Genomic DNA, 27264 nt, shown 5'->3' on the forward strand with positions numbered 1-27264 from the left:
GTAGGGAGGGTACTGTACTAAAGCTGTATGGAGGGGCAGTAACAGTATCTGGTTGACAGGTAGGGAGGGTACAGTACTAAAGCTGTATGGAAGGGCAGTAACAGTATCTGGTTGACAGGTAGGGAGGGTACAGTACTAAAGCTGTATGGAAGGGCAGTAACAGTATATGGTTGACAGGTAGGGAGGGTACTGTACTAAAGCTGTATGGAGGGGCAGTAACAGTATCTGGTTGACAGGTAGGGAGGGTACAGTACTAAAGCTGTATGGAAGGGCAGTAACAGTATATGGTTGACAGGTAGGGAGGGTACAGTACTAAAGCTGTATAGAAGGGCAGTAACAGTATATGGTTGACAGGTAGGGGGGGTACAGTACTAAAGCTGTATGGAGGGGCAGTAACAGTATATGGTTGACAGGTAGGGAGGGTACAGTACTAACGATGTATGGAAGGAAGGGCAGTAACAGTATATGGTTAACAGGTAGGGAGGGTACAGTACTAACGATGTATGGAAGGGCAGTAACAGTATATGGTTGACAGGTAGGGAGGGTACAGTACTAACGCTGTATGGAAGGGCAGTAACAGGATATGGTTGACAGGTAGGGAGGGTACAGTACTAACGATGTATGGAAGGAAGGGCAGTAACAGTATATGGTTGACAGGTAGGGAGGGTACAGTACTAACGATGTATGGAAGGAAGGGCAGTAACAGTATATGGTTAACAGGTAGGGAGGGTACAGTACTAACGATGTATGGAAGGGCAGTAACAGTATCTGGTTGACAGGTAGGGAGGGTACAGTACTAACGATGTATGGAAGGAAGGGCAGTAACAGTATCTGGTTAACAGGTAGGGAGGGTACAGTACTAACGCTGTATGGAAGGGCAGTAACAGTATCTGGTTGACAGGTAGGGAGGGTACAGTACTAAAGCTGTATGGAGGGGCAGTAACAGTATCTGGTTGACAGGTAGGGAGGGTACAGTACTAACGATGTATGGAAGGAAGGGCAGTAACAGTATATGGTTAACAGGTAGGGAGGGTACAGTACTAACGATGTATGGAAGGAAGGGCAGTAACAGTATATGGTTAACAGGTAGGGAGGGTACAGTACTAACGATGTATGGAAGGAAGGGCAGTAACAGTATCTGGTTGACAGGTAGGGAGGGTACAGTACTAATGATGTATGGAAGGAAGGGCAGTAACAGTATATGGTTAACAGGTAGGGAGGGTACAGTACTAACGATGTATGGAAGGAAGGGCAGTAACAGTATCTGGTTAACAGGTAGGGAGGGTACAGTACTAACGATGTATGGAAGGGCAGTAACAGTATCTGGTTGACAGGTAGGGAGGGTACAGTACTAAAGCTGTATGGAAGGAAGGGCAGTAACAGTATCTGGTTGACAGGTAGGGAGGGTACAGTACTAAAGCTGTATAGAAGGGCAGTAACAGTATATGGTTGACAGGTAGGGAGGGTACAGTACTAAAGCTGTATGGAAGGGCAGTAACAGTATATGGTTAACAGGTAGGGAGGGTACAGTACTAACGATGTATGGAAGGAAGGGCAGTAACAGTATATGGTTAACAGGTAGGGAGGGTACAGTACTAACGATGTATGGAAGGAAGGGCAGTAACAGTATCTGGTTGACAGGTAGGGAGGGTACAGTACTAATGATGTATGGAAGGAAGGGCAGTAACAGTATATGGTTAACAGGTAGGGAGGGTACAGTACTAACGATGTATGGAAGGAAGGGCAGTAACAGTATCTGGTTAACAGGTAGGGAGGGTACAGTACTAACGATGTATGGAAGGGCAGTAACAGTATCTGGTTGACAGGTAGGGAGGGTACAGTACTAAAGCTGTATGGAAGGAAGGGCAGTAACAGTATCTGGTTGACAGGTAGGGAGGGTACAGTACTAAAGCTGTATAGAAGGGCAGTAACAGTATATGGTTGACAGGTAGGGAGGGTACAGTACTAAAGCTGTATGGAAGGGCAGTAACAGGATATGGTTGACAGGTAGGGAGGGTACAGTACTAACGATGTATGGAAGGGCAGTAACAGTATCTGGTTGACAGGTAGGGAGGGTACAGTACTAAAGCTGTATGGAGGGGCAGTAACAGTATCTGGTTGACAGGTAGGGAGGGTACAGTACTAAAGCTGTATGGAAGGGCAGTAACAGTATCTGGTTGACAGGTAGGGAGGGTACTGTACTAAAGCTGTATGGAGGGGCAGTAACAGTATCTGGTTGACAGGTAGGGAGGGTACAGTACTAAAGCTGTATGGAGGGGCAGTAACAGTATATGGTTGACAGGTAGGGAGGGTACAGTACTAAAGCTGTATAGAAGGGCAGTAACAGGATATGGTTGACAGGTAGGGAGGGTACAGTACTAACGATGTATGGAAGGGCAGTAACAGTATCTGGTTAACAGGTAGGGAGGGTACAGTACTAACGATGTATGGAAGGGCAGTAACAGTATCTGGTTGACAGGTAGGGAGGGTACAGTACTAAAGCTGTATGGAAGGGCAGTAACAGTTTGCTGTTCTGTTCTGCATCATGTGCTGCTTATATAAAGAGGATTTGGATTACAGTCTTTCTTCTGCTCAAGTAATATGATTTATCCCTTTTTCCCTTCTCAGACTAACTCAACTGGAGCTCCACTAACATGACTATGGTGTGAACTGAGGAAGGCTGTATAGTGCACCTCACAAACCTGAAATAGATACTCTTTAGAGTCATAACAATAGTTGACAACAATATTGGACACATTGCTGATTACAAGATATAGTGGTTAATATAGTTGTACATGTAGGAGTGTGTGTGTCTATGTGTGTGTGTGTGTGTGTGTGTGTGTGTGTGTCTAGACAGAGAGTGAGAGAGTGTAATCACCTGACTCGCAGCGCAGCCGTGACACAGATTATGTGTGTAATCTTTTTTTTTTTAAAACAACCTTGATCTTTTGGCTTCGTCTCCCTACACTGACCTACATTACAGGGGACTCTGGCTCACCAAATCTATATTATCTGCTTAGCCGTGTGTGTGTGGTGTGTGTAGTACTTTAGTGTGTGTGTTTGTGTGCGAGTGTGTAGTATTTTAGTGTGTATGTGGATTTAACACAGTAACCCTGAACACAGAATTCCAGTATGTGGCCAATGAGAGCTGTGAGACTGCAAAAGAGCAGGTCACACTGGAAACCTTCAGTAGCTATATTTCCCTAAACAACATGCCACCCTTACTGTAGTTTTTCTGTGGTGCACAGGTACACTCACTGGCTGCTCTTGCGCTGTGTGTGTGTTTTAGGATAGTGTGTATGTTTTGGGGGAGTGTGTGTTTTAGGATAGTGTGTATGTTTTGGGGTAGTGTGTGTTTCAGGATAGTGTGTATGTTTTGGGGTAGTGTGTGTTTTAGGATAGTTTGTATGTTTTGGGGTAGTGTTTGTTTTAGGATAGTGTGTATGTTTTGGGGTAGTGTGTGTTTTAGGATAGTGTGTATGTTTTGGGGTAGTGTGTGTTTTAGGATAGTGTGTATGTTTTGGGGTAGTGTGTATTTTAGGATAGTGTGTATGTTTTGGGGAGTGTGTGTTTTAGGATAGTGTGTATGTTTCGGGGTAGTGTATGTTTTGGGGTATTGTGTATTTTAGGATAGTGTGTGTGTTTTAGGATAGTGTGTATGTTTTGGGGAGTGTGTGTTTTAGGATAGTGTGTATGTTTTGGGGTAGTGTGTGTTTTAGGATAGTGTGTATGTTTTGGGGTAGTGTGCATTTTAGGATAGTGTGTATGTTTTGGGGTAGTGTGTGTTTTAGGATAGGGTGTGTGTTTTAGGATAGTGTGTATGTTTTGGGGTAGTGTGCATTTTAGGATAGTGTGTATGTTTTGGGGTAGTGTGTGTTTTGGGGTAGTGTGTGATTTAGGGTGGTGTGTAGTGTACGGTTTGTGTGTGCACATGTTTGTGTGTGAGTGTGTTTTAGGGTAGTATGTGTGTGTATGTTGTAGGGTGCTTACGGTTGCGTTTGCCCTCCTCGTTGCCCTCCTCGTCCTCGTTGTCAGGGTCGATGTCCTCGGCCTGAGTGATCCAGTCCAGGTAGCCCTTCAGGTCCTCCTCTAGCTGCTGCTTCTCTCTCAGCTTCTGGAAGTCTCCTCTGGCCTTGGCCTTCTCTCTCTCCTTGGAGAACTCTCTGTGGGCACAGACACACACAGAAGCAAGCACACACATGCAACCACACACAGGCACACAGACAGGCACACAGAATGCACCCACGTTAGTGAATGCATACACAACATACAAACACACAAATGCGCCACATGCAAAATCACACACAAAACACATGCACAGACTCAGTAACGCCTCACCACACAATTTGTATACAAATTGTAATACAGTTCATTCTGAATGGGCAATGAGTGCTCAATCCAATTGTGTCCTTCAGACAGTCAGACAGTCAATCTAATCCACAGTACAACTGTGTCCTTCAGACAGTCAATATGATACCAATGCATGGTTGTGTATCCAGTTCCTAACAGTATAACACATCAATACACTGGAGAACTGCTCCTTCTATTATATCACTGTCACAAATGGCACCCCATTCCCTATATAGTGCACTACTTTTGACCTCTGATTGCCTGTGTAGTCCTCCTAACCCTAGCCTAGCCACTGGATGGAGACGGACACCTTTCAATAACAACAGAACATCAATATGATGCAGAGATAGACCAATGGGGGGAGTGGTTACTGGTATGTAGTCAGAATGTTATACTATTTTCACACAGGAATCAGAAACACACACAAAACAACATGCAAGCTGATGACCACTGGACAATATTGTGGGTGGAATAGCTTCAGGGAAACGTTCAGTCATTCAAATGAGCGGTTAACACAGTGATGCCATCACTTTGGAATTAAACATCAAACAATTGTGGTTGTCAAAATATTCCCAGAGGATTGTGTTCACAAAGGCCTACTAAATACACTACAATAGAACATCTCAATGCTATTCCTAGAACATTTTGGAAACCAAAAGGTGTACCCTGGAGTGTCTATAATATTCTATGAATGTGAAAATATAACATGTAGACATATTTTAAATGAATTTGTCATTTTGTAAAAACAAACATTCCTTTAGCTGTTTTGTTTTGCCCAGTGGGTCTTGTTGCTACGTAAATTGCTACTTAAATAATCAGTCCCACTTATAGCATATTACAGTATGACATATTAATTACTATAATCATCTACCATTACTGAATGTCAAACTTAACTGGAACCGTAATATCATTTTCTCTTAAATGACCTTCCCGCGAATACATCTGAAGAAAGAAAAAAAAAATCATAGATAGAGGGAGAAGAACCTTCAGGGAACATTAGCAGAACCTTTAGGGAACATTGCCAACCGCCAACAGACCCCTCTAAGAAAGAACACACATCCTCAGAGTGCTGCTGGCCATAGAGTAGTGCAGGGGTCTCTAGCCCTGTTCCTGGAGAGCTACCCTCCTCTAGGTTTTCGCTCCAACCTAGTTGTAACTAACCTGGTTCAGCTTATCAACCAGCTAATCATTAGAATCAGGTGTGCTAGATTAGAGCTTGAGTGAAAACCTACAGGACGGTAGCTCTCCAGGAACGGGGCTGGAGAGCCCTGGTGTAGTGAGAATTATAAACAGGTATTTTGTCTCGTAGATGCTGATTGCCTGAAATACGTGGTCTATCAGACATTATAAACTGGGTGGTTCGAGCCCTGAATGCTGATTGGCTGAAAGCTGTGGTATATCAGACCGTATACCATGGGTATGGCAAAACATTTATTTTTACTCTTCTAACTACATTGGTAACCAGATTATAACAGTAATAAGGCACCTTAGGGGTTTGTAGTATACCGCCAATATACCACGGCTATGTCTGCGTTATGTTGTTCCTAAGAACAGTCCTTAGCCATGGAAAATTGGTCATATACCACACCCAGTCGGGACTTATTGCTTGAATATACCACGGGTATGATGCAAACTACTTGTTTACTGTTCTAATTACGCTGGTGACATGTATCAGCAGTAAGATACCTTGGGGGTTTGTGGTATATGGCTAATGTACCACGGCTAAGGGCTGTATCCAGGCACTCTATGTTGCGTCGTGCATATAACAGCCCTTAGCTGTGGTATATTGGTCATATACTACACGTTATTGCTTAATTATGAACTAACACCCCACCTCCACTAACACTTCCTCCCCAATGCAGGGGAATGGAAGCAGCAGTACACTGGGTTGATGCATTAGGAGAGAGAGAGAGAGAGAGAGAGAGAGAGAGAGAGAGAGAGAGAGAGAGAGAGAGAGAGAGAGAGAGAGAGAGAGAGAGAGAGAGAGAGAGAGAGAGAGAGAGAGAGAGAGAGAGAGAGAGAGAGAGAGAGAGAGAGAGAGAGAGAGAGAGAGAGAGAGAGAGAGAGAGAGAGAGAGAGAGAGAGAGAGAGAGAGAGAGAGAGAGAGAGAGAGAGAGAGAGAGAGAGAGAGAGAGAGAGAGAGAGAGAGAGAGAGAGAGTCCTGTCTCTAGGCACTGGAAAACGTCTCCCTTTGCTATAGGTTGTTGAGACGAGGAAACACAACGCAAAATGAGTGAGAGGTCGACAAAGGTTATACTGGTGGTGGCCAGGGCAGTAAACGGCGTCAGTCAGAATTATATATCAAAATGGAGTACTGTATTACCAGTGACTGAGTATTTCCATCTCTGTTTCCCTGAGTCTTTCCCCAACACCACACACTGCAAGCCACACCATTGTCTGTCCTTACCTCACCGCGCACAGAAAACACAATGCGCACAGCGCACACACACAGCCCACACCCCACTGCAGAGCATTCGGCACCCAGCACACAGCCCCCACCACCTCTTACCCACACAGAATACCCAGCACACAGCCCCCACCACCTCTGACCTACTCAAAACACCCAGCACACAACCCCTACCACCTCTGACCCACTCAGAACACCCAGCACACAGCCCCCACCACCTCTTAACCACTCAAAACACCCAGCACACAACCCCCACCACCTCTTACCCACTCAGAACACCCAGCACACAGCCCCCACCTCTGACCCACTCAGAACACCCAGCACACAGCCCCCACCACCTCTGACCCACTCAGAACACCCAGCACACAGCCCCCTCCACCTCTGACCCGCTCAGAACACCCAGCACACAGCCCCCACCACCTCTGACCCACTCAGAACACCCAGCACACAGCCCCCTACACCTCTGACCCACTCAGAACACCCAGGACACAGCCCCCACCACCTCTGACCCACTCAGAACACCCAGCACACAGCCCCCTCCACCTCTGACCCACTCAGAACACCCAGCACACAGCCCCCACCACCTCTTACCCACTCAGAACACCCAGCACACAGCCCCCTCCACCTCTGACCCACTCAGAACACCCAGCACACAGCCCCCACCACCTCTGACCCACTCAGAACACCCAGGACACAGCCCCTTCCACCTCTTACCCACTCAGAACACCCAGCACAAGGTTAAGCACGAAAAAGGAGCCCAGAATGATCAGACTAACAAAGTAGATGGCGGGCGTTCCAAAGCCGATGGCGTCGTTCACCTGTTGGAGCCCAGAGCAGCAGGTTAACAGACAGACCTATAGATACAGAGAGACAGATGGACAGGTAGGCAGACAGACAGGTAAGACAGACAGGCAGGCAGAGAGAGGCAGACAGACATAGAGAGATAACCAGGTCGACAGACAGACAGACATACAGACAGACAGACAGACAGACAGACAGACAGACAGACAGACAGACAGACAGACAGACAGACAGACAGACAGACAGACAGACAGACAGACAGACAGAGGTGTCTTACCCGCTCAACACTCCCAGAACCAGGTTTAGAACAAAGAAGGAGCCGAAGATGACAAGAGAAACAAAGTAGACCCATGGTAGCTCTAGACCCATAGCATCATTCATCTGGAGGAGCACCCGCCACCAAAGAGAGATGGGGAAAGAAGAAGAAGAAAGAGGGGAGGAAGAGAAAGAGAATAAAATGGATAGTCCGAGGTAGAGAAAGGTGAGAATACCTGTTTGCTAAGAATGCAAGATGAAAGGAAAAACCTCAAGGCATTTATATATAGTTTTACAGTTCAGAGTGATAAAAAAGGTGAGGGAATGTTCTGGGACTCAGATATATAGAGAAATGCTTGACTGAATCTTTAACATTTAAATGTCAGTCACATCTAGGCCTAATGACTAATCTACTGACACACCAGCTTGGTCAAATTCTCAGAGGGAATGATCGGGTCAAAGTTCATACAGAGACCGCACAGGGAGAACAGAGGGTACAGACTGAAATATGATATGAATGATAGGATCTCTATGACGGAGGGCCTCACCCAGTAGAGCACGTCTGTCCAGCCCTCCATGGTGATACACTGGAACACAGTCAGCATGGCGAACAGGAAGTTGTCAAAGTTGGTGATGCCGTTGTTGGGGCCGTGCCAGCCCTCCCTGCACTCGGTGCCATTGATAGGACATTGGCGCCCGTGCCCTGAGATCGCACATGGAGCCGGATCATCCTCCGCTATCATGCCTACAGAGAGGGGGGCGGGGGGGCGGGGAGAGAGAGAGAGAAACCGAGAGGGAGACTGAAATACAAATGCAATAGTCATGTACACACACACAGATGGTAAGATGCACACACACACACACACACACACACGCACGCACGCTCTTACCTGTGCTGGGGAAGAAGCAGGTAGCGTGCATTTTGCCAATGAAGAGCTCAAGGCCGATGATGGCGTAGATGATAATGACAAACAGGACCAGCAGGGCGATGTGGAGGAGAGGGACCATGGCTTTAATAATGGAGTTCAACACAACCTGTAAACCTAGAAAGAGTCAAACATACAGGTTAGGTAGGGAAGACATAGCTAGATGTGTGTGTGTGTGTGTGTGTGTGTGTGTGTGTGTGTGTGTGTGTGTGTGTGTGTGTGCAACAGTAATATTGTATGTGGTTGAATTGGTATTGGTCAGTTGAGGCTGGTGGGGAGGAGAAATGGGGAGGATGGGCTCATTGGATCACCAATCCACTCATGTTATGAGGGTTTGTATGAAGTATGTGTGTGGGTATGTGGTTTGTTTGTGAATGCACTTGTGTGCCTGTGCATATAATAAGGTTAATATAGTAAATGGTTATTATAGTAAAACTGAAACTAAAATAAAAACTCAAATGGAAAAATATTAAGAAAAACATTTGAAAAACTAAAACTATACTGAAACTATTATCTTTGACTGCAAAAATAACAAAAACAACAACAACAACAAAAACCTTAGTAAATTATGTTTATTATTTTTTGGGCAAAAATGTAATGTTTTTTTTCTTCTGATGGGGCTTTGAAGCCTCTGAATCTGGTGGGTAAATGCTGCCAGTAGATGACAATGATTCAAATAGGCCTAGCTTGTTCATCACTATCACTGGCTATCAGTAGCTAACAGGGAAGAAATCCGAGGGCGAGCGCGGAGTGTGAGCCTGAACCCTAGGTGTGAACAATGGCGGCAGCAAACCCAACACCAGCAGTGGTCTGTCGCAAAAGGCAGAGCCCTGTATGGTTTCATGTGCGTTGTTAACATCTGCCTATGTTACTGCCCAGATCTTCTATTCTGGATGATCAGACGACAGGTCCAGAACGGCGATCCCCAAACTGGACATCCCCTGGCCATTCCTGTTGTGCTTTGCAGCTTCCAGAAAACCTACCAAAGGTAAACCACCAGAGGGGGACCGCAACAATGACCCACAGCCAGGACAACTCACAGTCATTTTTATGTTGGTTTGCAACTTGCAGGATAATCGCAAGATTGAACCCAACAGAGGGGGACTGTCATGACTTTGCCCTGTTTGGTGAGGGTCATAAAACCCATTTTCTTTCTCCCTTCCCCACTGGTTTATGAACCCCCCAGAACCTCTCTCTCTCCACTCTACAGAATGGACTTTTGGAAAGACCTTTGCTACCACAGGGAAAGACTCTACAGGATGGTAACATCAGAAAGTTGAACAATGAGACAATATTTCTGTAATGGAAGGGTCCGTTGGAATATTATGTCAGATCAGTCATTGTTTTGGTAGATTGTTACTGATGATAGGACCACGTAATTGTATCTTTGAAAGTCTACACATTCTAGCTAACAGATTTATTTCAAAATCTTGCAAAACATATGTGATTAAACATGAAACTATTTGTGAGAAGATGAAATGTGATTTTAGCTTCTAAATGAGAGAATGGTTTCATAAGTAAACTTATGCTCAATCAGTAACCCCACCCTCGGGAGCACAGACATTGGTTAGAAGGATGAAACGCCCCTTCTCCTCCCCAGTACAAAAGCCCCCATAACGATCATTAACATTTAGTTCCAGAAATGTGAAGACTGCTGTCTTACCGTTTAGGTGGGCGAATTTCAACGTGGAGGTGACGATCATCAAGTTGGAATGGTGAATTTCGACTAAACCAGCCAGAATACAGCACGAACTGATTATGGCAACTTAGTATGAACTTTGAACAATTATTCACTAAAGAAGAAGTGATACATCCTAGACGTTGAGTTATCAGCTGCAGCTGTAAACTTACGTGGCCTAAGAAAGGACAGACAATCTCCTAAGAACAACAGTGTACTTCACCGTATCTGCTCTACAACACTACGACCAGAAAGATTCTTCAAAGGACAATGACGATCTCTGCTGGGCAAACCAGTCTTCCATCTTCGACCCATCTATCGAAGCGCAGCTCAGAGTAAACATATATCTTGCATTTTCCTTTTCCGAAAGGGCGGTTATTAGAATGCATAAGATTCTGTATTTACGGTAGCATAGCTTCTCAAGGTCCGATGGAGACCTAATTCCTTTGTTCCTCAGTCTTCCCGCTCTTTCATTCAAACCCAATCCCCTTCCTTTGTGTAACCAACCGTCACATCGGGTTAGTCCACTAGGGATTTTTCATGACATGATTAGTAATCGATGTATAATCTATCCTGTGTATATTTATATGTAATTCTGTGTGATTATTTAGGTATTTAGTAAATAAATAATTAAGCCAATTTGTGTATTGCTGATTCAACTTGTTAGCCAGGATTCGTGCAGATAACAAAGTACTTTACGACATTGAGAATGAGACTGAATAAGGTGACGATTAACAATTGACTGCTATTGATAAAAAAGATCTTCAGCTCTTTAAGAGTTTATTCAGAAGACAGCAGCTCTATAAACAATCTTCTGTGGTGCCCCAGGTTATTAATGAGTCAATTGATGCATGGTTTAATTAAATCACGTAATCAATTAAACGTTCGGTAATCGATTTGATAAAATAGCCTGTCATCTCATTTAATCATTCAGAGACACGACAATGGGATTGTTTTGAGTACATTGCTGGAAAGGACAAAAACAAATGTATTGTAGTGTCAGGAGATGGCAGCGTGTGTGGAACACATATAAAATGGAAAAACCCAATCATCTGAACAGCACTCACAAAGAATTTCATGACAAAGACAAAGTGAGACAGCCATTATTCTTTTTTTTGGGGGGGGGGGGGGGGGGGATTCGGTCAGGATTTGACTTCTGGCATATTAGCATTTTTAAAACTAGTGTCCTGCAACAAGAACAACAACAACAATAAAAAATCCACGTCTGATTTTTTTGTTGTTGAAACTGCTAGATTTGATTTTTGCCAACAAGAAGGGTGTGAATAGTTTTAACAGTCCGGGGTCGCATGGGTTGCAAGGCTGAGGTTTGTTACTATGCTGATAAAAACAATATCCATCTGGACCTTTGCCACTTAGGACATTTGTGTGACTGGACCTTCTGAAATAGCACTGGAGTACTGCTTCAAGCCTCCCATGCGTGGGTATATGGGTATATGGCTTCAAGCCTCCCATGCGTGGGTATATGGGTATATGGCTTCAAGCCTCCCATGCGTGGGTATATGGGTATATGGCTTCAAGCCTCCCATGCGTGGGTATATGGGTATATGGCTTCAAGCCTCCCATGCGTGGGTATATGGGTATATGGCTTCAAGCCTCCCATGCGTGGGTATATGGGTATATGGCTTCAAGCCTCCCATGCGTGGGTATATGGGTATATGGCTTCAAGCCTCCCATGCGTGGGTATATGGGTATATGGCTTCAAGCCTCCCATGCGTGGGTATATGGGTATATGGCTTCAAGCCTCCCATGCGTGGGTATATGGGTATATGGCTTCAAGCCTCCCATGCACTGGCCTACTTTCTGTCCCTGAAAATAAATCATATCAAAACGAAATAGAAATGTTTTTATCAAACTAAAACTGAATAAAAACAAGTAAATCAAGTATGAAAACTGAAAATAATCAGAATTTCAAATAAAAACCTCAAAACAAATTAAAAAATCACAAAACTATAATAACCTTGTCGTACAGTATGTAAACATGTGCATGCATGTGCATCTGGACAGAATGTCTTTTTTCATGGGTGTGAGGGAGACACACACACGCACACACACTTGCAGGAGAACTCATGTCTCTGGGGCATTGATTTGGACAGCTTGTTTTAAGAGAACATTCCAGAGGGGCTGCACACAGACCATATGGTCACATATTACTGTTAGTGTCTTCACCCCACAGACACATAGTCTGAGCTGAGAGAGAAACATTTTCTGTCATGGAGAGGAACGGCTGGGCTGTTTTGGGCTGGGGAGGGACTGTCAGGACAGAAGTAGACTTCTAATACATATGTAACTTTGGGACATTTTTCTCCAGAACAACATACAGTAAAGGAGTGTAGAGTAAACATTTTCATTATGCGGATGTGGGAATCGAAGCCACAGGAATCAAACCTATCACCTTAACGTAGGGCAATTTTCCTAGCCACTGAACCATACATGACCATGGGGGGGGGGGGACATCAAGACAAAATGGTGGAGGAGACAAGATTGAGGAAGACTGAATTGAACCTTATAGAGGTAATGCCAGATATATCAGGTCACAGTTTTCCGCAGTGTTATTTATTGGTGTGTGTTATGCAGTGACTTTCAGAAGTTAGCCAGCCTACATACTGTAGGTCAATAGAGGTTGCTGTGTCTGTTTCATCATGGGGGTCAAAAGTGAGGGGTCAGTCAGCACTCACAACAATAAACACAACACTGTATTCGTGTCAGACCTAGGTTGAAATACTATTTCAAATCTTTCAAATTTGCTTTTGCCTGCTTGGAGTGCCAGATGGATGGGGTTTGTACTCCTTGTAACTATTCTATTCCATTGTGTTAGGCAAGCCCAATCAAGCCCAGATAAAGTATTTGAAATGATCTCAAATAGTATTTGAACTCAGGTCTGGTCGGTGTTGTTGTGGGGTCAAAGGTGAAGGGTCAGATAGCAGTAACTCACTGGGCACTCCTGAGACCAGGCGTAGGGGTCGCAGTACACGGAAGGCTCGGAGGGCTTTGACGTCGAAGCCGCCCGACTTTCCCCCGTGGCCTTGCGCGGAGGGGTGGAGCGCTGCCGCTGCCGCTGCAGCAGCCGCACCCGCCTCTGCCTCCTCCTTCGTCTCTACAGAGTCTTTGGTCAAAAGTTCCAGGACAACGCTGAACAGTCTGCAGAGAAACACCAGAGGAAACGTCTTACAGAAAACACATCAGAAAGAGAATGTTACAGGTAAAAAGCTCTAGGACAACACTGAACAGTCTGTATAGAATTACAGCAGAAAGAATGAGAATACGTTACAGGATTGGAGCTTTCGATTAAGGGCCCAAATCCATAAAGAGTCTCAGAGTAGGATCTAGAATCAGGTTCCCCCGGTTTATGCAATCTTATTCCTTAAACTAATCTTAGACTTGGCGGCAGGTAGCCTAGTGGTTAGAGTGTTGGACCAGTAACCAAAAGGATGCTAGATCAGCCCCGAGCTGACAAGGTAAGAATCTGTCGTTCTGCCCCTGAACGAGGCAGTTAACCCACCGTTCCTAGGCCGTCATTGAAAATAAGAATGTGTTCTTAACTGACTTGCCTCGTTAAATAAAGATGAAATAAAGGAGCTTTAAAAAAAAATTGGTCAAATCTGTGTCCAAAAATACCAATTTCCGATTGTTATGAAAACTTGAAATCGGCCCTAATTAATCGGCCATTCCGATTAATCGGTCGACCTCTAATAGGTATCTACTGATACAGTAAATCACCATATGACTTTTAAGCTTCACACTGAATATGATATCTGTTTGTAAGATTGCAGTAACAAATGAATAAGAAGAACACAAGCTGAAAAATATAGCACAAATGTATTGAACCCATGTACAAACTACATAGACAACATGAATAAATCAACAAACACACACACACACACACACACACACACACACACACACACACACACACACACACACACACACACACACACACACACACACACACACACACACACACACAACAATACCAGTTGAAAATACAATGCAATACTGTAGTGTATGGGCTGAGTGAATAGTGAACATCCTATAGTAAAAAAAGAGTCTGCTTAATTCCAGTCAGTTAGCCTGTCCTCACCTAGCCAATAGGAGAAATCATCCCAGCACATCACGTCAAAGCTGGGCAGCAGTAGGCACTAAATGGGCTGAATGGAGCTGCCAATAGAGGCCTGGAGGGCCATAGAGGGTCATACTTCAGGGCTACAATCACAGACTGCTGCAGCAGCTGTAGCTAACTGATGTTGGACTGAATCAGAGTGGGAAAATTAACTGAGGTGTTTGATGTGTCACTCATCTGTTCACATGAATAGAATACCATCAGAATAGAATAAAATACCAAAATAAAATATCATCAGAATAGAATAGAATACCAAAATAGAATACCATTAGAATATAATAAAATACCAAAATAGAATACCATCAGAATAGAATAGAATACCAAAATAAAATGTCATCAGAATAGAATAGAATACCAAAATAGAATACCATCAGAATAGAATAGAATACCAAAATAGAATACCATCAGAATATAATAAAATACCAAAATAGAATACCATCAGAATAGAATAGAATACCAAAATAAAATATCATCAGAATAGAATACCAAAATAAAATACCATCAGAATAGAATAAAATACCAAAATAGAATACCATCAGAATAGAATAGAATACCAAAATAAAATATCATCAGAATAGAATAGAATACCAAAATAGAATACCATCAGAATAGAATACCAAAATAAAATACCATCAGAATATAATAAAATACCAAAATAGAATACCATCAGAATAGAATAGAATACCAAAATAAAATATCATCAGAATAGAATACCAAAATAAAATACCATCAGAATAGAATAAAATACCAAAATAGAATACCATCAGAATAGAATAGAATACCAAAATAAAATATCATCAGAATAGAATAGAATACCAAAATAGAATACCATCAGAATAGAATAGAATACCAAATTATACAACAGGTGGGTCCTGAATGCTGATTGGTTAAAAGCGCATTCCACAAGGCTAAATCAATTACGTTAAAATGCCTATTTACTCCGTTCCATCTGACTGAGCAGTCCACTGTCTCATCAACCAAGCCAAGCTATTGAACTTGATCTCCACTATAAAAGCATCTAGACATTATCTCATATTTCTTTTAGACTAACATTTAGTTTTCAACAGCGGAGATTTGTATAAACCTTGCTGTCTGTCTTACCGACATTCGCAACATTGTTTCAATATTCAAATTCGATCTCCAGCTGTCCCATACTAATGAACGTGTCGGGGTTGGCATCATTTTCTAGATATAATTCTTTGTATAGATATATACAAAGAAATGTCAATTGAAAAAAGGTGAAACAAAACAAAGTGCAGATAGTTTGCAGTATTTCCAGCTTCAGTGTGAAGTGATGGTGTGAGCTGTGTTGTTGGCTAGCTCCTCTGAACAACAGTGTCAGTGTCCTGATGAGAGAGCACATTTTCTAAACCAGGCAATATCGCTCATCATTAACTCATTGTTATGGATGTAGCCAAATAAATGTCACTCGAAAGCTGCTTAAACAAATGCAGCTACTGTTGTTATTCTGGCTGCACTGTTTGGCGTAACTAAATTAGCCATGGTTGGCTAGCCAGCAAGCAAGGGATAAGAACGTTGCCAGCCAGTATGGTAATGGAACATTTAGAACGAAAGACTGGGTCGCGTCCATAGATACAGAACAAAAAGACTGAACGACTGGGTCACGTCTCTGGCAACCAAACCAATAGAACGAACAACCAGCAAATACCATTAGAATAGAATAGAATAGAATACCAAACTAGAATACCACTTTTATTATATACTGTATATTTACGTTCTTGTAGAGTACTTTTGACCTTTTTTGGTGCATGTATTCTGTGGTCAGCTAGCCAGCCAGCCAGCCAGCCTGCCTGCCTGCCTGCCTGCCTGCCAGCCTGCCTGCCTGCCTGCCTGCCTGTCTGTCTGTCTGTCTGTCTGTCTGTCTGTCTGTCTGTCTGTCTGTCTGCCTGTCTGTCTGTCTGCCTGCCAGCCAGCCAGCCAGTCAGTCAGTCAGTCAGTCAGTCATCCTAGCAGGATGCATCGCTCTGCATCTGACTGGATGACAGATCAACCCTGCATGCCGCTTACAGACATAGATTTGACCTAGCTACCTACTGGACTGTGTTTGTATTGGAGGGAGGGAGGGAGGGAGGGACAGAGAGGAAGAGAAAAATGTAGAGGAATAGAAGAGAGAGAGGGAGAGAGAGATAAATAGGGAATGAGAGAGGAGAGAATATGGAGTTAGAGAGGATAGAAAGAGAGAGGAAGAGAAGGTGGGGGAGAGAAGGAGGGAGAGATGAGATAGAATATGGGGTGAGATGGTGAGTCACTCCAGTGGTGGTAAAGCTGTGATTTATCCTCCATGTCTTTTCTAGGTCATACTGTATATTGTAGCTGGATAAGAGTCTCTCTTAGGACTGGGCCACTGACTGTGGATATGTTCCAAATGGCACCCTATTCCCTATATAATAAGTGCACTACTTTTGACACGGACACTGGTCAAAAGTAGTGAACTATATAGAGAATAAGGTGCTATTTGGGACGCACACTGACTGGAAAGGAAGGAGGCTTAAAGAAGTCCAACTCAACTACTGTCACAAACAAGCACAAAGTCAGGCTGAAAGATACTGTACACAGCAAACCATTGAGTTCAAACGAGGAACTGCAGTTTAAATTCAAACCCCAAACTGAAACACAAAAAAGGCCGGGACACATCACAAGCGGGAAAAACGTGTTATGGTAAAAACTATCCAATTTCTGCTCATCAGATGAATTCCAGTTGGCATTGAATGAGCGGCTGGAGAGTATGGAATTTTGGAGATACTTACCCAACAACGACGATGACAAAATCCAGCATGTTCCATCCGTTTCTCACATATGCGTTCTGGTGTGCCACTAAACCATAGGCGATAATCTTCAGGAAGGTCTCTATAGTGAAAATGACGAGGAAGACATGTTCTACCGTTTCCTGCAGACAGAGAGGAACAGAAAACAGTGGATTGGTATACTAAAGTTTTATTATAGAGTAATGACCATTCATAACAGCATGTTAACAAACACACAGGCATTTTTACATTTAGCAGACACTCTTATCCAGAACAACTTACAGGAGTAATTAGGGTTAAATGCCTTGCTCAAGGGCACATCAACCAATTGATCACCTAGTCATCTCAGGGATTCGAACCAGTGACTTTTCAGTTACTGGCCCAAACCTCTTAACCACTAGGCTACTGCTAGGCTACAAATACATGCATATGCACACACACATACAGTACACACAGTACACACACACCCAAGGTGAGAGGGCTGGGCTGGGTCCCCTCCCTGGGTCCCCTCCCTCCCTGCAACCATTCATTATACATGAGGTACAGCAGCTCACCTTAACACTCATCATGCAGCGTATACAGTATGGACACAGCCACATCTCACACAGTCTGTCTGTCTGTCTATCTATATTCTCAAAGCTATAATCAAATCATGTGCTAGCTAACTTGGTTTGGTCTGCTACTATCAAACCCATATAATAACTTTTGTTACCTGTTCCAAAGTCATGGGTCCTACTAGGTTCTGCTAACCAGAGGCAGTGTTGGAGGAGTGAACGTTAGACACAGTCATTTCACTCTACAGATACAGGACCCCCGACTCCATTCACACACACACACACACACACACACACACACACACACACACACACACACACACACACATACACACACACACACACACACCCGTAGTCTCCTGTCCTTAATCCCCCCTGCTTTTTAGACAACATACAGTAAATGCAGGAGTATTGTGTGCTGCGGGGCTTGTTTTACCAACAGTTAACTGCCGATTGAGTGCAGCACTTAGCCCAGTGAAAGAGACATAGGCCCCTCTGTTACCACTGTAAAAGGTTGAGGGAGGCTCTCGGCTCACTACTGCCACTCTACTGAGTGCTCTGAGAGAGAAAAAGCAACAGAGAGAGAGGGGCAGAGACCGAGAGAGAGATAGAGGGAGAGAAAGAGAGCTGGGAGAGAGAGAGAGAGCTGGGAGAGAGAGAGAGAGAGCTGGGAGAGAGAGAGAGAGAGCTGGGAGAGAGAGAGAGAGAGAGAGAGAGAGAGAGAGAGAGAGAGAGAGAGCGAGAGAGCTGGGAGGGAGAGAGAGAGAGCTGGGAGAGAGAGAGAGAGAGCTGGGAGAGAGAGAGAGAGCTGGGAGAGAGAGAGAGAGAGAGAGAGAGAGAGCTGGGAGAGAGAGGTTGAGGGAGGCTCTCGGCTCACTACTGCCACTCTACTGAGTGCTCTGAAAGAGAAAAAGCAACAGAGAGAGAGGGGCAGAGAGAGAGAGAGAGATAGAGGGAGAGAAAGAGCGCAACAGAGAGAGAGAGAGAGAGAGAGAGAGCTGGGAGGGAGAGAGAGAGAGCTGGGAGAGAAAGAGAGCTGGGAGAGAGAGAGAGAGAGAGAGAGAGATGGGAGAGAGAGAGAGAGAGAGCGCATGCTGGATATGTACATAGACAATGATAGGCTTAGAGAAGGGCTCCTATGGTAGGTACACCTATAGCTCATCTCTTGGCAGTAGTACTGTAGACTACTTTACCACTGACCTCATCCCAGAGTCTCCCAGAGCATTCACAGCCAGGCCACTGACACCCCTATCAGACCACAGCAAAATCTCAGTCTACTTGAACAGAGCAATACTTAATCATGAGGCATCAAAGCCAAAGGAACTGAGTAATATTAAGAAATGCTGTAGATGGAAGGAATGTAGTTTTGAAACCTACCAAAAAACAATTAGGCAACAACAAATTAAATTCCTTCTAGACAACTTCATGGACAAAACGTTCCACTGTAATAGTGAAGGTGTTAACTTGGCAGTAGAAAATCTTAACAGTATATTTGACCTCTCAGCTTCCCTATCAAATCTAAAAATCTCAAATAGAAAACCTAAGAAAATGAACAACCATGACAAATGGTTTGATGAAGAATGCAAAAATCTAAGAAAGAAATTGAGAAACTTGTCCAACCAAAAACATTGAGACACTAAAACAATACAGAAATACACTACAGAAGAAAAAGGAACAGCACGTCAGAAATCAGCTCAATGTAATTAAAGAATCCATAGACTCTAACCACTTCTCGGAAAATTGGAAAACACTAAACAAACTACAACACAAATAATTATCTATCCAAAATGCAGATGTATGGGTAAACCACTTCTCCAATCTTTTTGCCTCTATAACAAAGAACAAACAGTAAAAACATATACATGATCAAATACAAATCTTAGAATCAACTATTAAAGACTACCAGAACCCATTGGATTCTCCAATTACCTTGAATGAACTACAGGACAAAATAAAAACCCTCCAACCCAAAAAGGCCTGTGGTGTGGATGGTATCCTCAATGAAATTATAAAATATACAGACAACAAATTCCAATTGGCTATACTAAAACTCTTTAACATCATCCTTAGCTCCGGCATCTTCCCCAATATTTGGAACCAAGGACAGGTCACCCCAATCCACAAAAGTGGAGACAAATTTTACCCTAATAACTACCGTGGGATACGCGTCAATAGCAACCTTGGGAAAATCCTCTGCATTATCATTAACAGCAGACTCGTACATTTCCTCAGTGAAAACAATGTACTGAGCAAATGTCAAATTGGCTTTTTACCAAATTGATGCAAAGTGGTGTTGGTGGAAAAACATACGCCATTATAAAATCCATGTACACAAAGAACAAGTGTGTGGTTAAAATAGGCAAAAAACACACACATTTCTTCCCACAGGGCCGTGGGGTGAGACAGGGATGCAGCTTAAGCCCCGCCCTCTTCAACATATATATCAAAGAATTGGCGCGGGCACTAGAAAAGTCTGCAGCACCGGCCTCACCCTACTAGAATCTAAAGTCAAATGTCTAATGTTTTCTGATGATCTGGTGCTTCTGTCACCAACCAAGGAGGGCCTACAGCAGCACCTAGATCTTCTGCACATTCTGCCAGACCTGGGCCCTGACAGCAAATCTCAGTAAGACCAAAATAATGATGTTCCAAAAAAGGTCCAGTCACCAGGACCACAAATCCAAATTCCATCTAGACACCGTTGCCCTAGAGCACACAAAAAACTATACATACCTTGGCCTAAACATCAGCGCCACAGGTAACTTCCACAAAGCTGTGAACAATCTGAGAGACTAGGCAAGAAGGGCATTCTATGCCATCAAAAGGAAGATCAAATTTGACATAGCAATTAGTATCTGGCTAAAAAATACTTGAATCAGTTATAGAACCCATTGCCCTTCATGGTTGTGAGGTCTGGGGTCCGCTCACCAACCAAGAATTCACAAAATGGGACAAACACCAAATTGAGACTCTGCATGCAGAATTATGAAAAAAAATCCTCTGTGTACAACGTAAAACACCAAATAATGCATGCAGAGCAGAATTAGGCCGATACCCGCTAATTAAGAGACGTTAAATTCTACAACCACCTAAAAGGAAGCAATTCCCAAACCTTCCATAACAAAGCCATCACCTACAGAGAGATGAAGAGAAGAGTCCCCTAAGCAAGCTGGTCCCGAGGCTCTGTTCACAAACACACTCTACAGAGCCCCAGGATAGCAACACAATTAGATCCAACCAAAGCATGAGAAAACAAAAAGATAATTACTTGACTCATTGGAAAGAATTTACAAAAAAACAGAGCAAACTAGAATGCTATTTGGCCCTAAACAGAGAGTACACAGTGGCAGAATAGAGAGAGAGAGAGACAGAGAGAGAGAGTGAGAGGGAGAGAGAGAGAGAGACAGAGAGAGAGAGAGAGAGACAGAGAGAGAGAGAGAGAGAGAGAGAGAGAGAGAGAGAGAGAGAGAAAGAGAGGCAAACATCAAATTGAGACTGCATGCAGAATTCTGCAAAAATATCCTTCGTATACAATGTAAAACACCAAATAATGCATGCAGAATTAGGCTGATACCCGCTAATTATCAAAATCCAGATACAAATCCAGTTAAATACAACAACCACCTAAAATGAAGTGATTCCCAAACCTTCCATAACAAAGGTATCACCTACAGAGAGATGAACCTGGAGAAGAGGTTTATCTCTAAGCAAGCTTGTCCTGGGGCTCTGTTCACAAACACAAACAGACCCCACAGAGCCCCAGGACAGCAACACAACTAGACCAAACCAAATCACTATAAAACAAAAATATAATTACTTGACACAATTCTAAATATAAAAAAAAAAACAGAGAAAACTAGAATGCTATTTTCCCTTAAACAGAGAGTACACAGTGGCAGACTACCTGGTCACTGTGAATGACCCCAAATTAAAGGAAGCTTTCCTTGCAGTGAGTATGGCCTTGCTATTGAGAGAGGAGAAGACAGGCTAAGTGCACACTACCCAAAAAATGAGACGGAAACTGAGCTGCACTTCCTAACCTCCTGCCAAAGGTATGACCATATTAGAGACACATTTTTCCTCAGATTACACAGACACACAAAGAATTAGAAAACAAATCCAATTTTGATAAACTCCCATATCTATTGGGTGAAATACCAGTGTGCCATCCCCGCACAATGATTTGTGATCTGTTGCCACTGGAAAAGGGCAAGCAGTGAAGAACAAACACCATTGTAAATACAACCCATATTTATATCTATTTATTTTCCCTTTTGTACTTTAACTATTTGCACATCATTACAACAAAAATCAGATGTCATCACCACATGGTTCAAGCATCCAGAGCTATGGTAAATGTACACAAATGTCCACGTTGTTGTTCATGACATCATGTGAGTTTAATAGTGAATAATAAACCATTCCCACTCGATTACACAGGCATTTATTCATCCATCAGCAAGTTAGATATGCACTCTGCCATTGTAGTCTGAGAGAGAGAAAGAGAGAGGGAGATAGCGTAGAAGAGAGAGACACAGGGATAGTGAGATCTGCACTCTGCCATTGTAGTCTGAGAGAGAGAAAGAGAGAGGGAGATAGCGTAGAAGAGAGAGACACAGGGATAGTGAGATCTGCACTCTGCCATCCTAGTCTGAGAGAGAGATAGAGAGAGGGAGATAGCGTAGAAGAGAGAGACACAGGGATAGTGAGATCTGCACTCTGCCATCCTAGTCTGAGAGAGAGATAGAGAGAGGGAGATGGAAGAGAGAGAGAGACACAGGGATAGTGAGATCTGCACTCTGCCATCCTAGTCTGAGAGAGAGATAGAGAGAGGGAGATAGAGTAGAAGAGAGAGAGAGACACAGGGATAGAGATAGAAGATGGATGAAGAGAGAGAGAGCGAAAGTAAGAGAGAAGAGAGAGAGAGAGACAGAGAGAGAGCGAAAGCGAAGAAAGCGAGGCCTGTGGGGCAGGCCATAAATATATCTGACTCATCACAGAGCTTATTTGTGCTGTAAAGAGACGTACAGTATGCAGTCCAGCATACATACACACACAGATACTAACAGAACATTATTAACACATCCCACACCTACCAAGACCCCCTCCCCCACACACACACACATACAGGCACACACAGATAGATAAACGGTCCTGTCAATACAGTTAAACACTTCCACACAAGTGCACGCCGGTGACACGCAGGCAGGCACACACACACACACACACACACACACACACAGACACCCACACACCCCTCATCCAGCCGGTGTTGCCCTGTCTCTAGCCTACCACAGGGTGAATGCTCATGGCTGAAGGCAATAACACAGTCCACGACACTCAGAGAGAAAGCTCACCATATGATAAAGGAGGATGCTAACCCACTGAACCATACACGGGCAGGACTACATAACATCACTGGCCATATGACCCATAAAGAAGATAGAAAATGGTTGAAGTTACCAGGCTATGAACAATGCAGACACGGTTAGTAGATCTATCCACTATGCTGCTAAAATGACTCATCTCATCATGCAAAAGTCATGGATCATATTCATTAGGGCAAAACGTATTGCAACAGAAAAAGAAAACAAAAATGTCTTATTGGACAAGTTCAGGTAGTCCTTCCCTGTTTCACTCAGTTTTCTCTTCCATTTGGTGCTGTAGGAATAGGCCTATAGGCAAAAGTAAGCTAGCCCTGAGCCAGGCGCATCTCCCGGCTAGCAAATGAAATTACCACAACTACAATACCTTCTTCGCCACCTGGCCCGGTCCCTTCATCGGCACGGTGCCCGCCGTACCACCACGACTGGTCCGCAGACGTAATTCCATTAGCTGTGCCTTCAACCGGCCTTCGCCGGACGACGGAGTAGACGCTTCTACTTACCCCGGACTGTTAACTTTAAACGACGTGTCTCCCGCATGCTAGCGTTGCAACAACTACCCCACGGCTTCCCTGTTCCATCTATTGCTGTACACTGGACCCTGAACACCATATGTGAATTGATTGCCCCCCATCTATCTTCAGATGCTTAACACCCTAGCAGTCCAACAATTTAAGATAGATGCCCTCAATCTCAAACAAATTATCAAGGAAACCACCAGGTACAACCCTAAATCCGTAAACATGGGCACCCTCATAGATATTATCCTGACCAACTTGCTCTCCTGACCAACACCTATGCTGTTTTCAATCAGGATTTCAGCGATCACCGCCTCATTCCCTGCATCCACTATGGGTCCGCGGTCAAACGACCACCACTCATCACTGTCAAACGCTCCCTAAAACACTTCTGCAAGCAGGCCTTTCTAATCGACCTGGCCCAGGTAACCTGGAAGGATATTGACCTCAAGCCGCCAGTCGAGGATGCCTGGTTGTTCTTTAAAAGTAATTTCCTTATCATCTTAGGATGCCCCTTTCAAAAAATGTAGAACTAAGAACAGATATAGCCCTTGGTTCACTCCAGACCTGACTGCCCTTGACCAGCACAGAAACATCCTGTGACGGACTGCAATAGCATCGAATAGTCCCCGTGATATACAACTGTTCAGGGAAGTCAGGAACCAATACACACAGTCAGTCAAGAAAGCAAAGGCTAGCTTTTTCAAACATAAATTTGCATCCTGTAGCTCTAACTCCAAAAGGTTTTGGGACACTGTAAAGTCCATGGAGAACAAGAGCACCTCCTCCCAGCTGCCCACTGCACTGAGGCTAGGCGACATGGTCACCACCGATAAACAAAAATGTCAATAAGCATTTCTCTACGGCTGGCCATGCTTTCCTCCTGGCTACCCCAACCCCGGCCAACAGCTCCGCATCCCTCGCAGCTACTTGCCCGAGCCTCCCCAGCTTCTCCTATACCCAAATCCAGATCACAGATGTTCTGAAAGAGCTGCAAAACCTGGACCCGTGCAAATCAGCTGGGCTAGACAATCTGGACCCTCTCTTTCCAAAATGATCTGCCGCCATTGTTGTAACCCCTATTACCAGTCTGTTCAACCTCTCTTTCGTTTCGTCCGAGATCCCTAAATATTGGAAAGCTGCTGCGGTCATCCCCATCTTCAAAGGGGATGACACTCTAGACCCAAACTGTTACAGACCTATATCCATCCTGCCCTGCCTTTCTAAAGTCTTTGAAAGCCAAGTTAACAAACAGATCACTGACCATTTCAAGTCCCACCGTATCTTCTCCGCTGTGCAATCTGGTTTCCGAGCTGGTCACAGGTGCACCTCAGCCACGCTCAAGGTACTAAACGATATCATAACCGCCATCAATAAGACAGTACTGTGCCTCCGTCTTCATCGACACGGCCAAGGATTTCGACTCTGTCAATCACCGTATTCTTATCGGCAGACTCAACAGCCTTGGTTTCTCAAATGACTGCCTCGCCTGGTTCACCAACTACTTCGCAGACAGAGTTCAGTGTGTAAAATCGGAGGGCCTGTTGTCCGGAGGCCACAGGGCTCAATTCTCTGACCCACCTCTATGCAGACGACACCATTCTGTATACATCTGGCCCTTCCTAGGACACTGTGTTAACTAACCTCCAAACAAGCTTTAATGCCATACAACACTTCGGCGATGTCATCTACAAAATAGGTTCCAACACTCTACTCAGCAAATTGGATGTAGTCTATCACAGTGCCATCCGTTTTGTTACCAAAGCGCCTTATACCACCCACCACTGCGACCTGTATGCTCTAGTCGGCTGGCCCTCGCTACATATTCGTCGCCAGACCCACTGGCTCCAGGTCATCTATAAGTCTATGCTAGGTAAAGCTCTGCCTTATCTCAGGTCACGATAACAACACCCACCCGTAGCACGCGCTCCAGCAAGTATTTCTCACTGGTCATCCCCAAAGCCAACACCTCCTTTGGCCGCCTTTCCTTGCAGTTCTCTGCTGCCAGTGACTGGAACGAATTGCAAAAATCGCTGAAGCTGGAGACTTACATTTCCCTCACTAGCTTTAAACATCAGCTATCTGAGCAGCTAACCGATCGCTGCAGCTGTACATGGTCCATCTGTAAATAGCCCACCCAATCTACCTACCTCATCCCCATATTGTTTTTATTAACTTTGCTGCTCTTTTGCACACCAGTATCACTACTTACACACCATCATCTGATCATCATCATCTGCTCATCTATCACTCCAGGGTTAATCTGCTAAATTGTAATTACTTTGCTACTATGGCCTATATATTGTCTTACCACCTCACACCATTTGCACACACTGCATATAGACTTTCTTTTTTTCTATTGTGTTATTGACTGTATGCTTGTTTATTCCATGTGTAACTAACTCTATGTTGTTGTTTCTGTCGCACTGCTTTGCTTTATCTTGGCCAGGTCGCAGTTGTAAATGAGAAGTTCTCAACTAGCTTAACTGGTTAAATAAAGGTGAAATAAAAAATTGGAGCGCACTGATAGAGAATGCCTGCAGGGGGATGAGGGAGGGATATAGACATTGCAATGTTAAGCCTCTATTACATTACATATTTCAGTTTTATCCTTTATTTAATACACAGGTGATCTCACTTCCATTACATCTCTGGAAATATATTTTACAAAGGGACATGGCAAGCAATCATATTAAATGCCTATTATCGATAAATGCCACTGGCTTACATTTATTTTGTATGGATTATTGTGCAATATTATTGCGTAATAATAATCCATGGCTCCAGTGCAGTTGATCACATGATTACCTGAGAGCAGTGAGTAAGTACACGAAGAGCGTGTATCAGAGTCAGTGAATAAGTACACAAGGAGCGTGCATGGAACAGCACACCTGTGTTGTGGCGGAGGGCCAGAGTCACATGATGAGTCACACACGGTGACACCGTGTGTGTTTAATATCACTGTATGACCAGGACGATTATCTCTGCAGACAACAAAAACACAAACAACCAACTATCCCGTACATGTACACTACTACTGCATTCAAAATACACAGAAACCTTAAAGATGCATATCAAGTGTATAGTAGAGAAGGTTTAGGACTAGCTCTGGTCCAGGGCTTTACGTGTGGCTTACTGACACTGTAGGAAGTCTCAGCATCAGCAAGCTGCACGTAACACCCTGGACCACAGATAAAATCAAATATGCATATCCATTGGATTTGTGGAGGTGCTTGATATCAGTCAACATATTTACGGTAAACAAATAGCACAAAATAACAAACCTCCTACCTCATCTACATTGTGTCGACATTGTAACCAATGAATGTGATTTCACAGGTCTACAGGATGTATAGCTGTTCTGGTTTTGTAACAATGCCATCATCATGACTCTCTCCCCCTCCCCTGTTCCCCCCCCCTCTCCTACTGTCTGTATGGCTCAGTCATAGGAGTCTAGGCCAGCTAGGGGTTTAAAGGAAGCCAGCGCA

At 43.9% G+C, this 27264-nt stretch overlaps 1 protein-coding gene across 1 annotated transcript in view; it reads right to left on the reverse strand.

The window, feature by feature from the left end:
- Positions 1-27264, reverse strand: part of LOC100135991 (calcium channel, voltage-dependent, L type, alpha 1D subunit, a) — a gene marked incomplete at its 5' end in the record, with an annotated part of 126826 nt that overhangs the window by 64120 nt on the left and 35442 nt on the right. The window contains 6 exon segments of the mRNA NM_001124328.1: positions 3991-4163; positions 7472-7575; positions 8362-8558; positions 8704-8856; positions 13371-13576; positions 17324-17466. Of these exon segments, the coding sequence (NP_001117800.1) occupies positions 3991-4163; positions 7472-7575; positions 8362-8558; positions 8704-8856; positions 13371-13576; positions 17324-17466 (976 nt within the window).

This window comes from Oncorhynchus mykiss, chromosome 7 (assembly GCF_057628025.1).
Source record: "Oncorhynchus mykiss isolate SJ-2025 chromosome 7, ASM5762802v1, whole genome shotgun sequence".
Lineage (NCBI taxonomy): Eukaryota > Metazoa > Chordata > Actinopteri > Salmoniformes > Salmonidae > Oncorhynchus > Oncorhynchus mykiss.